The sequence below is a fragment of the Engraulis encrasicolus genome, chromosome 24 (assembly GCF_034702125.1).
Source record: "Engraulis encrasicolus isolate BLACKSEA-1 chromosome 24, IST_EnEncr_1.0, whole genome shotgun sequence".
Lineage (NCBI taxonomy): Eukaryota > Metazoa > Chordata > Actinopteri > Clupeiformes > Engraulidae > Engraulis > Engraulis encrasicolus.
In genome coordinates, this window is record NC_085880.1 from 47771324 (window position 1) to 47792370 (window position 21047).

The 21047-nt window shown below is 41.8% G+C and overlaps 1 protein-coding gene across 1 annotated transcript in view; it reads left to right on the plus strand.

Annotated features, from left to right (window-relative positions):
• Nucleotides 1–17517: 17517 nt before the first annotated feature.
• Nucleotides 17518–21047, plus strand: part of LOC134441135 (uncharacterized) — a 38789-nt gene continuing 35259 nt past the window's right edge. The window contains exons 1-4 of the mRNA XM_063191322.1: nucleotides 17518–17661; nucleotides 19114–19150; nucleotides 19248–19325; nucleotides 19883–20009. Coding sequence (XP_063047392.1) covers nucleotides 17518–17661; nucleotides 19114–19150; nucleotides 19248–19325; nucleotides 19883–20009 — 386 coding nt within the window. The remainder of the gene's footprint in view (nucleotides 17662–19113; nucleotides 19151–19247; nucleotides 19326–19882; nucleotides 20010–21047) is intronic.

Here is a 21047-nt window from a genome sequence, read left to right on the forward strand (position 1 = left end):
CCAGTGGTTAACACTAGAACTACCAGGATTTTTCTGCCTACCTAGAAGTACCAGAGAGGGGTCATTTGACCCGGCGGCTTTTACCTAATACACTAATCACTCATTTTGTTATGGTAATGAGGCTGTTAGGGGCCATGTGTGGGGTGAGGGGTGAGGGGGTCACACCTTACAGTGCTAACAGCCAAGACAAACAGGGACAGACAGCTTGCTGTCAGCCTCCAAAATCACCACAGGTAAATAGCAACTTGCATGAAGATATCAGCAGCAAAGACAGATAGCACAGTTTGGCGGACAGTGTGTTACAGTTTTTCTCCATTGGTTTGGCTCATTTCTTGAAACTGAGATGTCATTCTCAAAACATGGACAAACCCCAAAACTAATTTGCAGTTCCTCACAACAGAATGGCATTTATCATTGCTTTCATCAAATTTCAAATGCTTTTGTACATGTCTCAATCATTTAGTACATCCTTGCAAATGGCTATGTACAAGTATCCTACAGTTAACACAATCAGCTTACATTTAGTAGAATTTTCAAATGAATGTACCTTGCTGATCTATCCCAATTGTTTGATTCTCAGTGTAATGGTTGTCCTGAAAACATGTCAGCACATTTTCTTCATATAACTTATAATAAGTCATCAATGAACTCGTGAATGTCCCATGTGATCATGACGTATCATACTGCAACCAGATAATGTTGAATTACAGTTTTTCTCGATTGGTTTGGCTCATTTCTTGAAACTGAGATGACATTCCTATAACCATTGGGTCATTTGGCCAAACATTCTTACACTTCTGCACAACAGTTCAGATAACTAGCAAAATGTCATATACCTCCCAAAACACCTCATTCTTGCATCAGCACTAAACCGTCTCACATATAAATAGTCAGTACCATCAAAATGGCATAGATCCTTCTCAATTGCTTTGGCTCGTTTGCATTCATTTAGTCCTTCTGTCAAAATAAACTGGATGGTTCAGCATAACTACATGGATCCTCATCACTCGCTCATATCACCCCAAAAACAGTTTACCCATGTGTCAAAACTAAATTTCTTCTCCACATATATCATCAGTACCCCAAAAATAAATTGTCCCTTTGCCATTGTGTAAGCACTGCCAGTCAAAATGGTTAGGTGTTTTATCTACGTTCAGCTAACAGATTTCGACTATGTATAAAAATGAAAAAGTGAGTGAAACCATTGAAGTTTGACAACACAGATAATTTACCAAGGACATTTATCAGTAACTTTCTTTACTGTAAATTCATATACAGAAAGTAATGCCCATATATCACAGGTTTCTCATGGGTTTGGCTCATTTCTCAAAACAGAGATAACATTCACAAAATAACATGGACAAATGCCAAAGCAACTAGCAATTGTTCAAAACAGAATGTCGTTTGAAAAAATGTCATGAAATTAGCCAAATAACAGAGGAAACTGTATACACGGTTGAAAAATTTTTTTCTACTAACTAGTAAAGTTACAATACCATCTGACCTGTTGAACATTTACTATGTAATGAAATTCTTAAAATATGATGTCCTTGACTGTTTTGGGAATTGCGTAGACCACTTTGCATATGATGACTTACACAATGAAATAATGCTGATGTGTTTTGGAGAGGGCAACCATTAGACTGAGAATTGTCTAATTCGTTTAGATAAGCAAGGTCAATTTATTTGGAAAATGTGCTAAATCTATGCTGAATGTGTCAACTGAAGGGTATTTGTACATATCCATCTGCAGAGATGTACTAAACATTTGAGACATGTACAAAGCATTTGATATCTGATGAAAGCAATGAAAAATGCCATTCTGTTTTGGGAAATTGCAAGTTGGTTTGGGGATTTGTCCGTGTTGCTTTGAGAATGTCATCTCAGTTTCGAGAAATTAGCCAAACCAATCGAGAAAAACTGTAAGGGGCTATATCTTCATTCAGAGGGAGGGTTCATACATGCGTGCACGCACGCACGCACGCACGCATACACACTGTAGGAATAATAGAAATAGAGGCAGATAACATGTGAGCTTTGGCATAGGTCATACACTAACAGAAAAAGGTCAAACAAGGTTATGCAGAGAGTACGTGCAGGGTACAGCTAAAATACAGAACAGTTAAATAACTATTAGATCATTTTAGACCGATACCAGACACCATGGAAGTTCCCTAAACTCCGCATTGTACCAAGCAGATGTCTGGGCCTAGAATAACCACAATACATCCTGACCACACTTCCAGATCATATTTCGCGAAACTGTCAAGTAAGGTTAGGTGACCCCAAAGATAGGGCTGAAAGACAGGTTAAGAGAACCAATCATAAACAAGGGGACACTTAAGAATAACCAATTAGAAGTAGGGGGACACTTTCCTTAAAACCATCTTGCAGACACTCGGAGAACCAGAATGCGCCTTCTCCAAATACTGTATTGTATCGTATTTGATTTGTGGTGACTCAGTAAACTCTTTGAACATTTTGACCAAACTCTGTCTCTGCGTCAACTTCCATCCACCTTGCCGAACACCTACATCCTTACAACACACACACACACACACACACACACACACACACACACACACACACACACACACACACACACACACACACACACACACACACACACACACACACACACACACACACACACACACACACACACACACACACAGACGTCCAGAGACCCCAACAGGGAGCACTTACAGGGTATGCTTAATTAATATACTGATAATTAAAAAGTGTTTTTTTGTTTACCTTTATCAATTCAACACTATGTATGTATGTATGTATGTATGTATGTATGTATGTATGTATGTATGTATGTATGTATGTATGTATGTATGTATGTATGCATGTATGCATGTATGTATGTATCTATGTATCTATGTATGTATATATATAATACTATTCTATATAGGGACATATTCTAAGTAAGTCAAGTCAGCTTTTATTGTCACTTTCATTATATGCACAAGACATACAAAGAAAAATGAAATGACGTTTTCTCTCTATACCATGCCAGGACAAGACATATACAAAACTGATATTTTTCAAACTGACATAAAGTGCAAGACAGGACAAGTAACAGTGATTGACTGGTAACAATGGACAATAATAAATAATAAATATTATTGTCCATTGTTACCAGTCCATCACTGTAAGTATAACTTTCTCTCCTCTTAAATTCTTTTTTTTTCCACCAACCACCACATATACGGTATAGTGGTGCCAACAGTAAACACAATCGCTAAAACATTGTTTTATACGTACCTCAGTCTATTAAGGTACTGAATTAACAGGGAATAAAATGTGAAAATGGATCTCTACAGCTGGTAATTGTACTGTAGTTGGTAATGGAATGAAGTAATGCCTATGAGCAGTGGTGTAGTCTACGTAGAACGCGGGTAAACAGAGCATACCCACTTCTAAAATTTCAGGGATTTCAGTATACCCACTTAAAATTGATTTATCCATTGTTTTAACCCCTTTAGACACGGCATTATAAATGAGCTGTTACCAGGATGACAATGACCAAGTCATATTGTATTACTAAAGGCCCTGTGCACTGTCATAGTAGTTTAGTACTATAGTAGTTAACTCTCAATGTCTATTACAGCGTGGCACAGGAGGTACGGCATGCATTAAGGGGTTAAATAGCAAAAATATATACAATATACCCACTTTGAAAAATGCTCAAATATACAGTATACCCACCATAAAAAACTAGACTACACCATGAGGGCGTTAGCGAGGATAGAGGCACATCTTGTCACCAGGCAGGCAGCAGCTTGGGGCCCTCAAGCCCCTACATGATGAATAACATCTTCGCTTGGGGCCCCACCTGGCCCTAGAATAGCCTCTGATCAAGGGGGGGGGGGGGGGGGGGGGGGGGGGGGGGGGGGGGGGGGGGGGGGGGGGTTGGCAGACAGTTGGGAACAGACTGACAGACTGACTCTCTCTGACCCCCCCGTACAGGGTAACCGTGTGCTTGGGAAAAGAGGAAGACACGGGCCGAGATAGTGATGAGATGGAGATAGTGGTGATAGTAAAGATCATGGCTATCGCTCAATCTGTACTCAGTCTCGTAACATGAAGCAAGCATTTCTGAGAGTGGTGGCTTTCTCAAGGGAACTTCCCGTACATACTTTTCACAGGTGCACTATGTCTGAAAGCATTTAACCCTCTGGTTGTGTTACGGTCAAAAATGGCTTTTCAGAATACAACCATATGTGCCACATTAGTATAGATGTTTACAGTTAGTTGAATACTTAATGTGTGACTATAATGTTAATAAGATCCCCATGAAAATATCTAATTAATATAACCACCTTCTTCTTTCCATTGGTTTAAAAACACAATTCCCCCCCTCACAACAAGTACTTAATTTAGAGTAACAAAGACATACTTTTTAAGAACAAATCTTTCTATCTGGATGATTGGGTAAGCCATAAGATTATTTCGGTTTCTCATCTAATAAACAGTAATGTTTTTTTCATTCATTAATTCCTATCTAGGTTAGCTTTCCCGTCAGCCCTGTGGAATTTACTGCAGTCCATGGTGGCATAGCCTACCTGATGGGGTAGTATTGTTGTTCAAAAGTCAGCAAACATTTGTGATCTGAAGTTGAACTCTTTGTCTTCTGACAGGTTTGCATGACTTCAAGATGATATCGTTTCAATATTTTTTTCACTTCCGATCCGATCCCGATATCTACATTTGGATATCTGCCGATACCGATACTATTCCGTTCCAATACCTAAACCACATATATGCATGGGTTTCAACTTGAGGTAGGCCCAAGTAGACTATTTGGCCTTTTTTCACCGATATACCGATACCGATATCCCATCCCTAGTTTCAACACCATATGGTGTTCCCTTCTGGCAGGGGCGCTGCTGAAAATGTTGGGCCTCATGAAAGATTCAAAATTTGGGCCCCCAAAATGCCAGATTATGTCATCAGCGTCCTTCCAGGGGCCCTGTCAGTGCTGTTGGGCCCTTAGAATATGTAATATCCCCCCCATCCGACCTCGCGGCAACCTTACCTTCTGGGCCAGGCTAATTGGGGAAATCCCTTGGGAAAAAAGTTTGGACATTACGTATACCTCTAGAGCTGAGGATTGTTGTCACAAATCCACAAGCACTAAAAAGCCATTTTCTGCCTTTTCTCGGCCAAGAAGGCATCAAATTAGAAATGTATGCTACTATTGTACTATATATATGTCTCCACTTGTGGAATGCCAGTGTGTGAACTGTGATGTCCCAATGCAGATATGGCGCCATCTGCTGGCGAAAATGAGTTCTTCTACTTCAGGGATGAGCAACTTTCATGAGTGCCATTTTTTCATTGCTGCCATTGGACAGCCAAATGACCACAGATCTGACTGATATACATAGATACACAAATACAAAACATACACAAAGCCTGATACAAATACACAAAGACCTAATACACATTATTGCACATTGCAGTAAATATACTTGACTTGACATACAGAGCAAAACATGTGAGTAGGACTATAGCAAAATGCTTTACATTAGTTCACATACTCTCACTCACCCACGCTCTCTCTTACACACACACACACACACCCGCACACGCGCACACACACACACACACACACACACACACACACACACACACACACACACACACACACACACACACACACACACACACACGCACAGTCCGCACACACGCACACCAGATGTGGAACTGGTGGAACTTTGAAGATTTTCCCACCAGTCACTGTGGCAGGTAGATTACTCACAATTTGTACCAGTCACCATTTTTACCAGTTCATATTCAACCGTACCAAAGATTGTAATGGCAAGTAAGATAATTTTCAAATAATTACTTTTGTTTCAGAGGTCATATATTCAATTATTGTGATGCCAATAACTCTTTTCATTACCAATTTGCCTAAACCTTAAACTTTGATGTTGGATGCTGCGTAAAATTCAACCTTAACCCGGGCGACTGTAGAAACATTTCACCCGTCAAGGTGACGTAGGTTGACATATTTCACCTACCAAAGGCCAAATTCCCCCGTCATTGGCAGGTGGACGGGTGCTTATTCCATCCCCGACGCACGCACACACACACACACGCACGCACGCACGCACGTACGCACGCACGCACGCACGCACACACACTTCAGTCTTACATAATATATGTTTTTATTATTACAATTAATATAGCCTAGTCTTTAAACCTCATACAAACATGTTTTATGTGTTTTAGTGTTGGGCCTATGTTTGTTCTGAAAATGAAACGGCATGCAGAAGTACACACACACACACACACACACACACACACACACACACACACACACACACACACACACACACACACACACACACACACACACACACACACAGACACACAGACACACACACACACACACAGACGCACACCGCACCTTCTACCTGCACTAAACACACACGCACACACACACACACACACACACACACACACACACACACACACACACACACACACACACACACACACACACACACACACACACACACACACACACACACACGCACACTGATTTTTCTTCAAAATGCTACTATTGCTATGTCAGAACGCTATAAAGGACTATTAGAAAAAGCACAACAAATACCTCCTCTTAATGTATGTTCTCTACAAGTCTTCTGTTGTCCAGTCTTGCACTTTAAATGTCTGTATGAGCACTGTCTATGTCCATACTGTCTTATGTCCATGTATAAGTACTGTCTATGTCTATACTGTCTATGCGCGGGGACCCAGTTTTGAACCCATTTTTCATCTTTTTCATGTGAATTCCGAAAATGGATCAAAGCACTGCAAAGCGTTACACGGACCTCGGTCCTGCAGTTGACTTCTCTGTTTGTTTTTGTGTTCACAGGACTTCCAATCCTTCAGATGGCAGATTGATGACATCACATCAGTGAATCTCATAATTACTGATTGGAAAAAAAAAAAAGTTTTGCACACAATGTGTTTGTCTGTTTAGTTGAATAATTTCATAGTATGCTAGTCAATATTGTATTAAAATTGATAATAAATAAGTAATTGAGTGGAAATAAGAGATAATGCATATTACGGCCCTGATTCTATCCTATTTCCATAAAACTATGCAGTTGTTTCCAAGGTAATTAGGCAGAAACAATGCAAGGATGCTTGATGGTCGTTTCTATGCAATTAGTTTCCATTAGGTTCAGGCCTAATTAACTAGAAACTACAGTGTAATTGCACTGGAAACCACATGATTATTTTGCTTTCATTAACTAAAAATTATAGCATGACTGCACTGGAAATGGTATGGTTATTTTGCTGTTGTTACTAAAAACAAACAGTTATTACCCTGAAAAAACTATGAAATAACTATGAAATTAACACGAAATTACCACCTTATTAGCGATCTGTAAAGTAAAGTGCTACCAAAGATCCCCCTTTTCATGAATGAAAAGTGCAATTTTCCCAGTCACATTGAATACTGATGGTAGTGCTAAGTATTTGTTAAAAAGGTAATATTTGTGAATGGGCAGCATGAATTCTGGAAAGAAAATGCTAAATAATATTACACAGTGCACCTTTAAGAGTGGTCTCTTCAAGACAGGCCATTTCATAGACTAGTGAAAGCCGAACGCCCGTGAAAGCCCTACTGGGAAACTCCAACTCACATTGTCATTGTGACACAGCACTCTACAGCACACAAGTGTTCACTGCACACTACACACAACGAAATTGCATTTATGCCTCACCCGTGCAAGGGGGCAGCCCCCAATGGCGCCCCTATAGTGAGCATATATCTTCTTCACAGGACTTCACAGTCAACAAAGGTAGGTTATTCCAACATAAATCTTCTTCCACATCGGTTTGCAGTTATGAACAAAGGTTTTGTTTTCTCTTTTCTCTCAGGTTTATTAACTAAAGCCCAATTTGAACGGGACCAGTTTTGTGTATGGGCATGGGTAAGTGAAGAATTCTTGCACACCTCCTTGGTCAGGTGCGTAGGAGTGGAACCCCTAGGTCACCAACGTTAAAGCAAAGAAAGCTCCCGCACACTGTTCACATTTGCATGGTTTAATGCAACGTTTCAGTCTATTGACCTTCTTCAAGAAGGAATTGCTTGAAGCTTGAAGAGGGTCAGTAGACCGAAACGTTTCTTTGCTTTTAATATATGGGCATGGGGAAATGCTGTTCTGGATATGTCTCTCAAAATGCCATGTTGATGGCGTTAATGACGTGACACAAGGGCAGACTCTTGACATGATGTTTAGTTTAGTTTAGTTTAGTGGTGTGTGTGTGTGTGTGTGCTGTGGGTGTACTCTTTATTAATAATAAAAAAAAACTAACCCCTCTTTGCAACTGCACTTGTTGTTCTGTATATCTCCTGTGCACTTTGTATTTGCTTGTGATGTTGGCTTGATTATGGCCTCTTTTGAAAGTCGCTTTGGTTATAAAGCGTCTGCCAAATGCAATGTAATGTAATGTAATGACATCTATGACCCTCACTTGCAGGGGCCGTAACCAGACATTTTCAAATACCGGGGTCGAATACTGCGGCGTGCTGTACTGCATACTTTACATTAAGAATGCTTCAAACGCTTCAGCCAAACTCTTGTTTGCGTATTGCGTATACAGACTGAATTTATCATTGTTGATCATGTATTGATTTTCATCATAGATACATTTTACATTACTGAAAAAAATAATACTGAGGACATGACCTCTGTTTCCTCAATGGTAGTTATGGGGTGCATCCCAATATGTGACCTTGCCTCCTCCACTTGCCTCCTCCACTTGCTTCTCGTCATGATGACATCACTGACAACAGCATTATATTTCAATATCTTGCAAAAGCTCAATTGTAAAGTCTTTTTCTCATTTGCAATTGGGATGGTGAATGAAAAACAGTCCCTCAAAAGTTGTTGTGGCGAGGCTGACAGCTGGGAAACTTTATCGTTTTCTCCACGGAGGAGGGGCCAGGAGGCGGGACGAGGAGACAAGCACAAGTGGAGGAGGCAAGGTCACATATTGGGATGCACTCATGGCCATGCTCACATGTCCAGGAAAACCCTCAGAATAGACTAGAGTGCATGGTAGAGATGTGTTGTTCATGAACGAGCCGGTTCTTTTGAACGGCTCCCTGAAGTGAACGATGGGAACCGGATCACAGCTGGGGGAGCCACTCGACCGTTATTTCGTTCATTTTTCATTAATTTTAAGCATGTGACCTCGACCAGAGTAATTAAATTTGGGAAAAAAACACAATTGTTTGCCATAAAGAGTGGCAAAAACTGTCTTTAGAATCAGGAGAATAATCAGTTGTTTGGACAAAAGTACCCTGAGGTGGAGTCAAAATATTACGTTCTAAACACTGAATAAATAATTTAAAAAAGAGCAAAAAGAGACAGTTTTTTGAACGGCTCTTTGAAAGGAACGAGCCACTAAGATCCGGATCCTGTCAAAGAGCCATAATTTCCATCTCTAGTGCATGGAGAGCCTTTGTTGCTGCCCTATTTACCAGGAAGCAAAGTGGGCAATAAGTAACTAACGGTGTTAATGCACAACCACAAATAACTCATCCGTGTGTATTGTCTTGTCTTCATGTGTTTCACGCACATGTTTTTTTTAGGGAGATATGGACTTATTCTATAACTTTTTTGGAACTGTCAGGTCATTGCATCATGAGAATCAACGTTAACATGCCTAAAAGTCATCAACCAACTTGAATTTTGTGTTTCTGAAGGCTATGTAGAGCCCTTCATCCAAAGTGTTTCTGAACGTTTGGTGGATGAAATGTCATCGTTGCACTGTCCGAGCCAAATTTCACAGGGCTTTGGAAGTCGATGGCAATCAGGCTATGGATACCTGCGTGGCCTCCCCAAATCTGCACGACGATGCCGATCACATCTTCAATGACCTTGTGAGATCCACCTCCTATTCATGTGTCTGATCTTCGCCCCATTGTCAGTGTCACATCACTCGAGGAAGATGGGGGAGAGCACTAGTTATTCATTGTCCACTCCTCTACCACCTCACAGAAATAAACATGTCACCTCGGGTTACAAGCTGAACTTGCATGACCTTATAAACTTATGATCACTAATCTCCCATTATGTTCTAGAACAGTGGTTCCCAACCTATGGGTCGGGACCCAACCTATGGGTCGCCAAAGATCCACGGGGGGTCGCGAAGCCCTCTTGAGTTTAAGGGGTTTAATTTTAATACCATATGTAGCCCATGTTGAATAAATGACAAATGCATAGAAGCAACAAAATTTAAGTGCTACATTAAACATTTATTCTGTTTTTGAACAAAGACGAATTGAGGAATAAAATGATAACTAAAATGAGTTTTCTGAGGAGACAGAGCGTATCGAGTGACTTCCTCTTATGCGGGCGCTGGGTCACCAAAGCTTACAATAGTAAAAACATGGGTCCCTGAAGAAAAAGGTTGGGAACCACTGTTCTAGAACACTAAACACGGAACTCTGCAGTGCAGTTTTGCAGCACATTTTACTCATACGGAACCAGCCGGATCTTCCCTCTAGCCAGAGGATCAAGACGCCTCATTTAGGGAAAGTGTCAAAAAAAAAAAAAATGTCATAGTTGTTACCCCAAATATGAAGTCCCACAAGCAGGCCCATCCGTGGCTTAGTCGGCTGGGCACTGGACTGTGTTGCCAGATTGGGCTGTTTCCCGCCCAATTGGGCTGCTTAGGATGGCTGAGTGTGGGTAAAAATGGCATTTTGCAGAAAAACCCGCCCAATTTTTGCCATAGAAATCAATAGAATTGGATCATGACGCCCCATTTAAGGAAAGTGTCAAAAAAATGTGAAAGCAGTCCCTTAAATACAAACCTGAACCCTGAAATCCTTTTTGATTGTAGACAGGGCAGTAGCGGACAGTTTTGGCCTGGCCTGGACAAAATCGTCTGACAAAGTCATCAAAGTGGACAACCCCCGTCCCCCTCAATTGTACCTGCAGCAAGGGATCACTTCTGTCATCACAAGGAGTTGATGTGTGTAAGTATGGAACGCATTCTTAATTGCTGTGACTTAGTATGTGTATAAAAAGTCGCCTTAGTGTTTGTTGTGAGGTTTTCATTCTTGTGTGTTGCTGTGTGTGCATTACAAATAAAGACAAAGACTTCACAGTACACCCTGATACATCAAACAGTGTTGTAGTTGGCTTATTCCTTCCCCTCGCAATGTTCAGTTGTTGATGGTCAATGGCTGGTTACCGGAGCAATACTCAGCGAGGCGAGAGATATCAGAGACGGATCACAGGAAAGAATCGTCTTTGCTAGTATATTATTATCCACTCTCTCTGGTGAATCTGAAGTGACAAAACATGTTGCCATTAGCAGCGGGCATTGATAGCAGCAGCGGGTGGTTATAGAAAATTAATTACCTGCGAACATGGGGAAATCCCAGGTCAAGTCAAGGAAGTTCTCCCAACAGTATAATAAGGAGCTTCTCGAGCCGATCAAGCTGAGAAGAGAGATGGAGTCGAGGTGGAGATCAGTGATCCTGCTGCTGCTGTACTGCTGCTCTTATGCTGCTGTGACCACGGCTCAAGGTGAGATGTAACCCTTTGAGGAGTACCATCTCAAATATGTGAATAGAATTTTTCCAAAATATTTAGTTCTAATTATGATGTCATAAAGACTTTGCAAGAGTTTTTAATATAGACTTTTATGGGAGTTGTAGAGTGTTCAAGTAAAATTCTAGAAGAACTGGAGGGAAATGGATGCAGAGATGCCTACGGATTCACATAAATGTTTTCTTAGTAGCATGTGAGATGAGTTGAAACAAAACTTTAATTGATTTTGATACGTTGATAGGCCAATGTCTGTGGGTGAGTATTTGTGATGGCTTTCATGACTTTTCATTTCCTCTACAGCCCAATGGTAAGTTCATTCTAATTTTAATGTGGGTGAGTATTTGTGATGGCTTTCATGACTTTTCATTTCCTCTACAGCCCAATGGTAAGTTCATTCTAATTTCAAATCTAGTTTCAAGTGAAAAGAAATCCCGCACACTGTCCATTCCACCAACAAACTTTAATACAACGTTTCGGTCATCCGACCTTCTTCAGGTAAAGTTACCTGAAGAAGGTCGGATGACCGAAACGTTGTATTAAAGTTTGTTGGTGGAATGGACAGTGTGCGGGATTTCTTTTCACTTGACTGACAACCCGGCTGGGATAACATCCTACGCACCTGCCCAACTACAGAGGTGTGCAAAAGCGTCTTTATTGAACTGAAATCTAGTTTCAAATAAACACAGTACAGCGTAGGGCTGCACGATTATGGAAAAAATCATTATCACGATTATTAATCACGATTATTGATTATTTGCAGATTTTTTGAAAATTATAACCAGATGAAATATTACCAAGAATTAAAGGCAATAGCATGAAACTTAAAGGGACACTGTGCAGGAAATGGTCAAAAAAGGTACTGCAACTAGCTGCTCATTAAAACTAGGCTCCCTATTGCCAAATTTGATCTTTACATGAAAGTTTACTAAGTAATAAACAAATATTAACTAGTATGGTCCAATTACAGTCATTTTTGCAGCTTAAAATGGCTATTTTAGGAAATTCAAAATGGCGGACCATGGAGAAGATCCCCCTTTTCATGTATGAAAAGTGCAATTTTTCCAGTCATAATGAATACTTAGAATTTGATGCTGGTGGTAAGTATTAATGAAAAAGGTAACATTAGTGAATGGTCAGCATGAATTCTGGACATAAACAACTAAAAATCTCACACAGTGTCCCTTAAAGATGGGGCCTAAAAAAAATAATGTTTTGGTTCCGGTTGCCGACCGACCCTATCATTTTTTGTGCGACCCAAAATATTTTTTTTGAGTTTTTGGAATCCTCAAAAAAATATCGATGTTTTTTGGAGGGTTGTTCATATAGACAAGACACAACACGTTTCTTCATTCCCATAACTCGCCATCTCTCACTTCACCTGCCTGCAAGTTACTGAATTTGCATCGCATGACTATCCACTAGGACCAACATAAGCGCGCGCCACAAGTGCCGCCCGGCTTGATATTAGAAAACCCCAAATGTCACTGCAGAGTTGTGCACCTATCGGTCACGTTGTTGGCTAATTATTATGCTACAACATGCTAATTGGTAGTCGTTGTCGCTCGTAAGTTTTTAAATAACTTGCCTCACAGCGTTCTTGCAGACTAATAGGCTACGATGTAGTTTGGGAACCTGGCTAAAATGCCTGTCAAATGATAAGTCAATCGCCTTACCTCAACACCCGACACGGACACAGATGACCACCCGCCTCGAAATGCAACACACAGAAAACATTGAGTATCCACGATTTTTGAATGTATTGGTATTGTCTCGTCGTATTAGAACAGGGCTTCCATTCAGTCACGCTGCATGTTGAACGAGATGCATAACTCGTTACAGCAATTCTAAAGTAGCACTGTATCAATACCTTGTAATTGTAAGTTAATACGAGAGAAGGGAAATGTTTTGCCCAAGTTTCCCTTCATTCTTTCATTTACCACAAGGCCTTGTTAACCAAGAAGTCTGTCGGCCCGAGCCCGTTATTTTCTTGCTCTCTCTCTGCTTGTCCCTCCACCATCGCGCAGCGCCCTGTCTCACTCTCCGCACCTCCTCCAAATAATGAAATAGAAATTAATGATGATGTTGCCACAAATACGACTGTTCGATGAAGACCTAGGACTACTACAGTTTTCTACAATAATGATTTAATGGCAATGACGATGTTATCCCTCGATCAGCCTTCATTAAAACATTCTTATTATATGGTTGTGACGTCATCTGTCGAATGCTCCATTCATTTCAACGGGGCTCCCCAACGTTCGGACGTCTGTTATTTTTCGATAACGGACGGGTTGGTCTATAACAGACCGCTGTCAATGGCAACAAGACGTTCACTGCTAAAGCCACTGGCTTGTATACAAGTCAGTGGCTAAAGCGAATGTTTCATATCACTCCGCAGGGGGTCCGGTCTTTTGTCACTCTAATCAGCTGCTGTGATAGACAACACCTGTTGTCCTGGCTACCTAGCTGTTGCCTAGCGGTGTTCCACAACGGCACTGTTTTGTTTTGCGCAGCAACAATCTTAACATTAAATAGGTCTAAAGAAATGTCCCCGCCATGTGTGAATCATTTAAGTATATCCATATAATAAGCGGGTTAACTTTCGGCGAGTCGGTCGCTTTGTGGAATAGCAGCACTTCAGAGAGAACAAGACCCCTCCGCTCCGCGTCGGGGTCTAAAGATTCTCTCTGTCGTGCTGCTATTCCACGGTAGCGACCTTCTCGCCGAACGTTAACCCTTACATATCGCCTCAGGCGTCATCCTCGCGTAAAACAAAAAAAAGTGTGTAAATAGCAAGCCAGAACCTTCATCCCAAGGAAAATATGGTCTACAACCGATGATGGAAAGGAATAAAAAAAAAGAAAACGGGACATAGCCTACAGGAGCTAAAATAGCAGTGTCAGGCAACTGGCAGCTGGACAGGTATTGCCAGAAACGGTAGGCTGTAGGACCTATGATCATCCTCATTCGGCTATATGATCATCCTCATTTCGGTGACGGTCAGTATCTTGGCTCATTAATACTTTATATTTCATTGTAGCTTTAGCAGGCCACACCCCACTATCGTCCTTGGCATTGTTCAACAAAGTTTATGACGAAATCTGGTGCATATGGGGGGTTGGGCGGGTCGGACATAAAAAAAAAAAAAAAAGTGAAAAAAAATTTTGGGGAAAAAAATAAAATGAATCCGACCGACCCATGACCAAACCTGACAACCAACCGGAACCAAACTCTTATTTTTCTTAGGCCCTGGCTTACACTGTGCGACTTTTGCCCCGATTTGGCACTCGCACGACTTTTTGAGAGTCGGGCCGATTTCTTGCTCAATCGCAGGTCAATCGTGAGTCTCGCATCGTGCAGTGTACATGGGGTAACGACAAGCGATTTCGCCTCACAATCGTGCAATCGCAGGGTCGCAAGAAAATCTAAACGGTTTGAAATTCTGGTCGTGGCTCGTGCGTAAATCGCAGTGCTACGACCCGATTTGACACTTCACATGCACAAATTAATAGGGCCATCTCCACTTCAGGTGCGTATGTTCCCTCTGCAGACCGGGGAAACATGCCTGTCGCGTCATACGGTGGAAGCATTTCGCTCGCATCCGACTGTCGGCTCGTGTAGTGTGAGGATGTGAGTCGTGAGTTGTGAACTTTTAAACAGTGAAATTCCATCGTGCAGTGTGAGCAGAAGCTTAAAACCCACGAGCGAAAATATCGCGCAGTGTATGCCCGGCTTTAGGTTTCTGGCTAGAAACACCAGCCTGTTAGGGCCAAAACATACCAAGGCGGAACGGAACGGTCGCAGGACGGACACCGTCTTTCTGCTTAGTTTTGGCTGGCGTGCTTTTCTCTGCCTTGCACACTGACAGCATCGGCGTGCACGGCCAGTCCTATTCAAAACCCTCCCCACAGCCAAAGCTAGCATGCTACTTTGCCATTCATTTGAATGAGACACCGCCGGTCGCCGGCGTGAAAAATACGCTCGAGTTCTATTTTCTAAATTCAGCGCGGCGCGGAGCCGGCTCCCGCGCCGCTGACGCCCGACTACCGCCGGTTGGTGTGTAAGGACAGATAGGTTTCAATGTATTTTCACTGACGCCGGTAAAAAACGCGGCCGTTCCGCGCCGCTTTACCGCCTTGGTGTGTCACACCCCTTAGTATGTTCTGGCTTCAAGTACGCTCTCAAAAGGTAGGTCACTATTGCCATGATTAAATCGAGATTGAGATCACAACTTCGATCTCACGATTTTATCACGATTTTCGATTATTTTCGATTAATTGTGCAGTCCTACAACAGTGTAAACTTTCCAAATGAACTTGAAGGTTGGAAGGTTCATAAAGTAAATTATGTCGTAGAATACCAGCATTCTAAGCCCTTTTTTTGCCATTTCTTGTAGACTCACAGCGTATTATGTGATAGGGCCTCTGAAATACAATACATATGGCTCGTTTGAAAGTGGAGACGCTGCCCTCTTAGTAGGTGAAAACTGTGTGTCGCTTTGGTTATAAAGCGTCTGCCAAATGTAATGTAATGTAATGTCTCTACGAGCTTTGCCGAGCAAACCCAAGCTAAACCGAAGCGGGTATGGAATTCAGCTACAATCGGAGATATTGAGGTTTTTTGTGAAGGGTGCGCTGCTTCAGAATGTCACGAGTTTGAAAGGGGACGAGTTGGTTTTAAACACAATTTGGTGCAACGTTAGCTCTTACACGCATCTTGCTGCTCGTCAAGACACACCTCCTGCTCTGTTCCAATACGACATCGGCAATCAATGCCCTTCGAAATCCAAGTGTTTCACGCGGACATAATACAAACTCTTTGCACACACGCAGAAGGTGAGACATTTGCTAAAATACTCATGAACGGCGTGACGTTTTCCATGTGCGTTACGCCCATTTGTGGGGGAAAACAACCCATGCAAGTCAACTGGTGATGTTGGGGTTTAATAAACTAAAGATACGGACCTGTAGACTAGCGCTGTTCACGCGCAACATGCCGAAAAAGTGTTGTGTTGCCGGCTGTTGAAATAATATAGCCAACCAGTCTTGGCTAAAGCATGAACTGTGTTCATTTAGACAAGCCGATGTAGCATGTAAGTTGATGAGACATTCGGTTTGTTTTCACCCATAAAGGGGCGTAACGCACATTTACGAGCAAAGTACCCGGATGGCCGTTCATGAGTATAGCTCCCGAGGACTCCCGAAATAATAGCCCAACATTGACAACAAATCCCAATGATATGATGCTTAGATGTAGCCCATCCAATCCATATGATATGTAGCCATCTATGTTAGCTTCTGGTTTTTCACATACAAGAAGACACAAGTGTTCCTGTATAAAGGTGTGCTTTAGTCTTTTGTGTGTCTGCATCTGCGTTTGTGTAGTAGGTAACAGCAGCATGTACAAACTAGAACATGACTGGACATCAGAGAGACACAGACTAAAACATACACAATTGATGTCCTATAACTTTATTCTCTAACTTTATCCTATTCCTGTACACCATGCCAGCTGAAGAGCCAGATCCTTGCCACCACTACACTGTGCTGAATGATGACTGGATGTTCATGTGTGCATGTGTGATCTAGTTTACGTTTGACGTCCCATAATGTGTTTCCCATGTCCATGCCAGGTCAAGAGCCAGACCCATGTGACCACTACACATTTTATGTCCCATAATGTGTTCTCCATTCTCCTCTCCACCATTCCATGTCAAGAGCCAGACCCTTGTGACCACTACACTGTCCTGAATGACACCTGGAGGGCCACCACCAACTGGGTCCCGAGCTGGCAACCCCAACACTGTGACCAACGTGTCCAGTGGCGCGGCTGGTATCGCATGTTCTATCAGGGGCAGAGCGTCCGCATGCCAGACAGCTGTGTGCCAATGGAGCGATGTGGTACTAGTGCACCCATGTGGCTGACAGAACCACACCCAACACAAGAAGACGGTATCGTCACTAGGGAGGTGTGTGGGCACTTTGGAAGTAATTGTTGCTTCCACTGGATTTCCATCCGAGTGAAAATGTGTCCAGGAAACTATGCCGTTTATGAACTCGTGAGACCTAGAAGTTGCTCGTCTGCATACTGTGCAGGTAATTTTTTTTAACAAGTGTAGCACAGTATTTTTTTCCATGTTAATGTTTTAATCATTAGGAATATAGGCTATCTTCTTGATAATATGAACAAAACTAGAAGCACTCAGAGAGCGCAGACCTCCGCCAAGGAAGCTGCTTGATAGAACATTTGACTATGTTACACCCTAAGTCTTTCTGCCTTCTTTTTGTTGAGTCCCCGCAATTCAATTTCTGGTCACTAGGGGCATCTAGATATATAGGCCAGCAATGGTGAAGAATCTTTTAAAAAGTCCTGGTTCCGGTTCATGATCCGGATCACCACCAGAATTTATTCACTTGTTCCTTGGGTCATTACTAACAACTCCACAAAGTTTCGTCCAAATCAGTTGATTAGTTTTTGAGTTATCCTGCTGACAGAATCTTTCAAAAAGTCCTGGTTCCGGTCCGTGATCCGGATCACCACCAGAATTTAATCACTTCCTTGGGTCATTAGCAACAACTCCAGAACGTTTCGTCAAATTCCATTGATTAGTTTTTTAGTTATGCTGCTGACAAACAAACAAACAAACAAACCAACGCGACCGAAAACATTACCTCCTTGGCGGAGGTGACAATGTGTCACTAACCTTGACACAGCTGTGAGTGATCCCATCATTCTGGAGGTGACTTTATGACAGTAGTCAGATCCTATTTAGTGTGACGGAGTGTACCGTGAAATCTTTTTCTTTAATTATTATTTTTTAATGCACATATACACAGCACACACACAGCACAAGACTCCATTGGGGCAGAGGCGGAGTGTCCAAAGGTGTTCGCGCCATCTCCAAGCCATAAATGACTTTTAAATAGTATTTTGGGTTTGTGGCCACGTTTATTTAGAATGTTATTTTGTTTATATTTTTTGTCATGTTGAGGGTCTGGGCTAGCATACAGTACAGCGTCTACCTCCATATCCTCAATCGTACCTGCAGCAAGGGATCACTTCTGTCATCACAAGGTGTTGATGTGTGTAAGTATGGAACGCATGCTTAATTACTGTGATTTAGTATGTGTATAACAAGTCACTTTAGTGTTTGTTGTGAGGTTTTCATTCTTGTATGCTGTGTGTGTATGTGTGAATTAAAAAAAAGAAAAAGATTTCACAGTACACCCGGTCACATCAAATAGTGTCATAAATCATTCCCCTTGAGTCGTTCAGTTGTTGATGGTGAGTGGTTGGTTACCAGAGCAACACTCAGCAAGGCAAGAGATATCAGTGATGGAACTAGAGTTGCCAGATGTGTCTGATCAAATCCCGCCCAAATGTGTGTTTCAACAAATTGCATTGATTTCTTTGGGCATAAAACTGCCGAAAAATCCACCAAATGGCCTTTGCAAGTATATTATCATCCAATCTCTGGTGAATCTAAAGTGACCAAACTCGTTACCATTAGCAGTGGATATTGATAGTGCAGAGGGTCGTTAGAGAAGGTAAGTTACATGTGAATGCTGGGAAATCCCAGTCAAAGTCAAGGAAGTTCTCCCAACAGTGTAATAAAGAGTGTTAAGAGATCAAAAACTTCTCCAGCTGAGAAGAGAGATGGAGTTGAAATGGAGATCAGTGATCCTGCTTCTCTGCTCTTATGCTGCTGTGACACGGTTCAAGGTGAGTAAGTACTAAATATGACAGTAGTAGGGTGGTAGACATGGGGGCCGCTAGGGGGGGAAAAGTGGTACAGATTCTAAGGGCCCAAGCACAGATAGGAGCCCTTAAGGGGGACCAAGCACTGAGAGGGGCCCTTAAGGGGGCCCACAATTCGAATCTTTCATGGGGCCCAACATTTCTGGCAGCGCCCCTGGTGGTAGAGATCGTGTTGAAGAAGAGTCGAGGTGGAGATCAGTGATCCCGGTGCTCTGCTGCTCTCCTACTGCTGTGACCACGGCTCAGGGTGATTGTTAAATGGTAGTATGGATTCACACAAATGTTTTCTCAGTAGCCTGTGAGATCAGTTGAGACAAGGGCACTCCCCATAGAGATGCAGAACCATTCGACTGAAAGAGAACTACCTCAGCACATCGGTTCCAACAGCACTGCGGAGCACTTTCGCTTCCGGCACAATTCCGACACCTGCACACAATTTTACCACAGCAGATGGATAATCAATAGGTGGCTCCGACAAAATAAAACATTACATTACATGAATGGCACACATCCCAAACCAGAAGATGGTATTGTGGCCAGGGAGGTTTGTGGGCACGCAGGAAGTAATTGTTGCAGCTTGAAAATCCCGTCCATCCGGGTGAAAATGTGTCCAGGAAACTACGCCGTTTATGAACTAGTGAGACCTAACCTTTGCAATTATGCATACTGTCCAGGTATATTTTTAACAAGTGTAGCCCAGCATGGTTTCCTTTATAATCATTATCGATGTGTTGTCGTTATCGTGGTCATTTGTAATATCCTCTCTGAATGTGTCCCACAGATATGCCCAGTGCTCCAACAATTCCAACAACTATACCAACAACTCCAGGTAAGTATTTCTCATATATTTCATTTTTCATGCAATATACAATATTAAGCACATTTGTATGAAACAATTTACACAAATAACAAAACATCAAAATCTTCCATCTTGCTAAAAATCCTTCGCTCCTTTCTAAAAACAAAGTAGGTTACTGTCTCAATGAATGTGTCATTATCTGTGTCCTGTTTAAGGCTCTACGCACTAACAGTTACAGTGAGTCCAATATGTATTTGATCCCTTGCTGATTTTGTTGGTTTGCCTACTAACAAAGACATGATCAGTCAATAAATGTTATGATAATATGTATTCTAATATGGATAGACAGAATATCAAAAAGAAAATCCAGAAATTAACTGAAGAGAATATATATTAATTTATTTCCATTTCATCGAGCAAAATAAGTATTTGATCCCCTGCCAACTGATTACAGTTCCGGGCCCACAGACCAGATGGGCACTTCCGATCAACTTGTCATCTGAATTAAAGATACCTGTACATACTAACATGCATAAAAGATAGGCTACATTGAATCAGCAGAATCAGTCCATAGTATGAGTGAATCAGTCACACTCCAACCTCACCAGCATGGGAAAGACCAAAGAGTGGTCAAATGATATCAGGGACGCGATTTTAGACCTGAACAAAAAATAAATGGGCTGCAAAGCCACAAGAAAGAGACTGAGTATTAATGACCCAGCTGTTGATGCATTTCTTCCAAAATGTGAGGAATACAAAATGACTATCCATCAGCCTGTCTGGGTTCTATATAAGATTTGACCTTTTGTAGGGATTTGATAATCATGAGAACAGAAAGAAATCACCCTAGAGCTGTACGGGATGAACTAGGCAATGATATCAAAGCT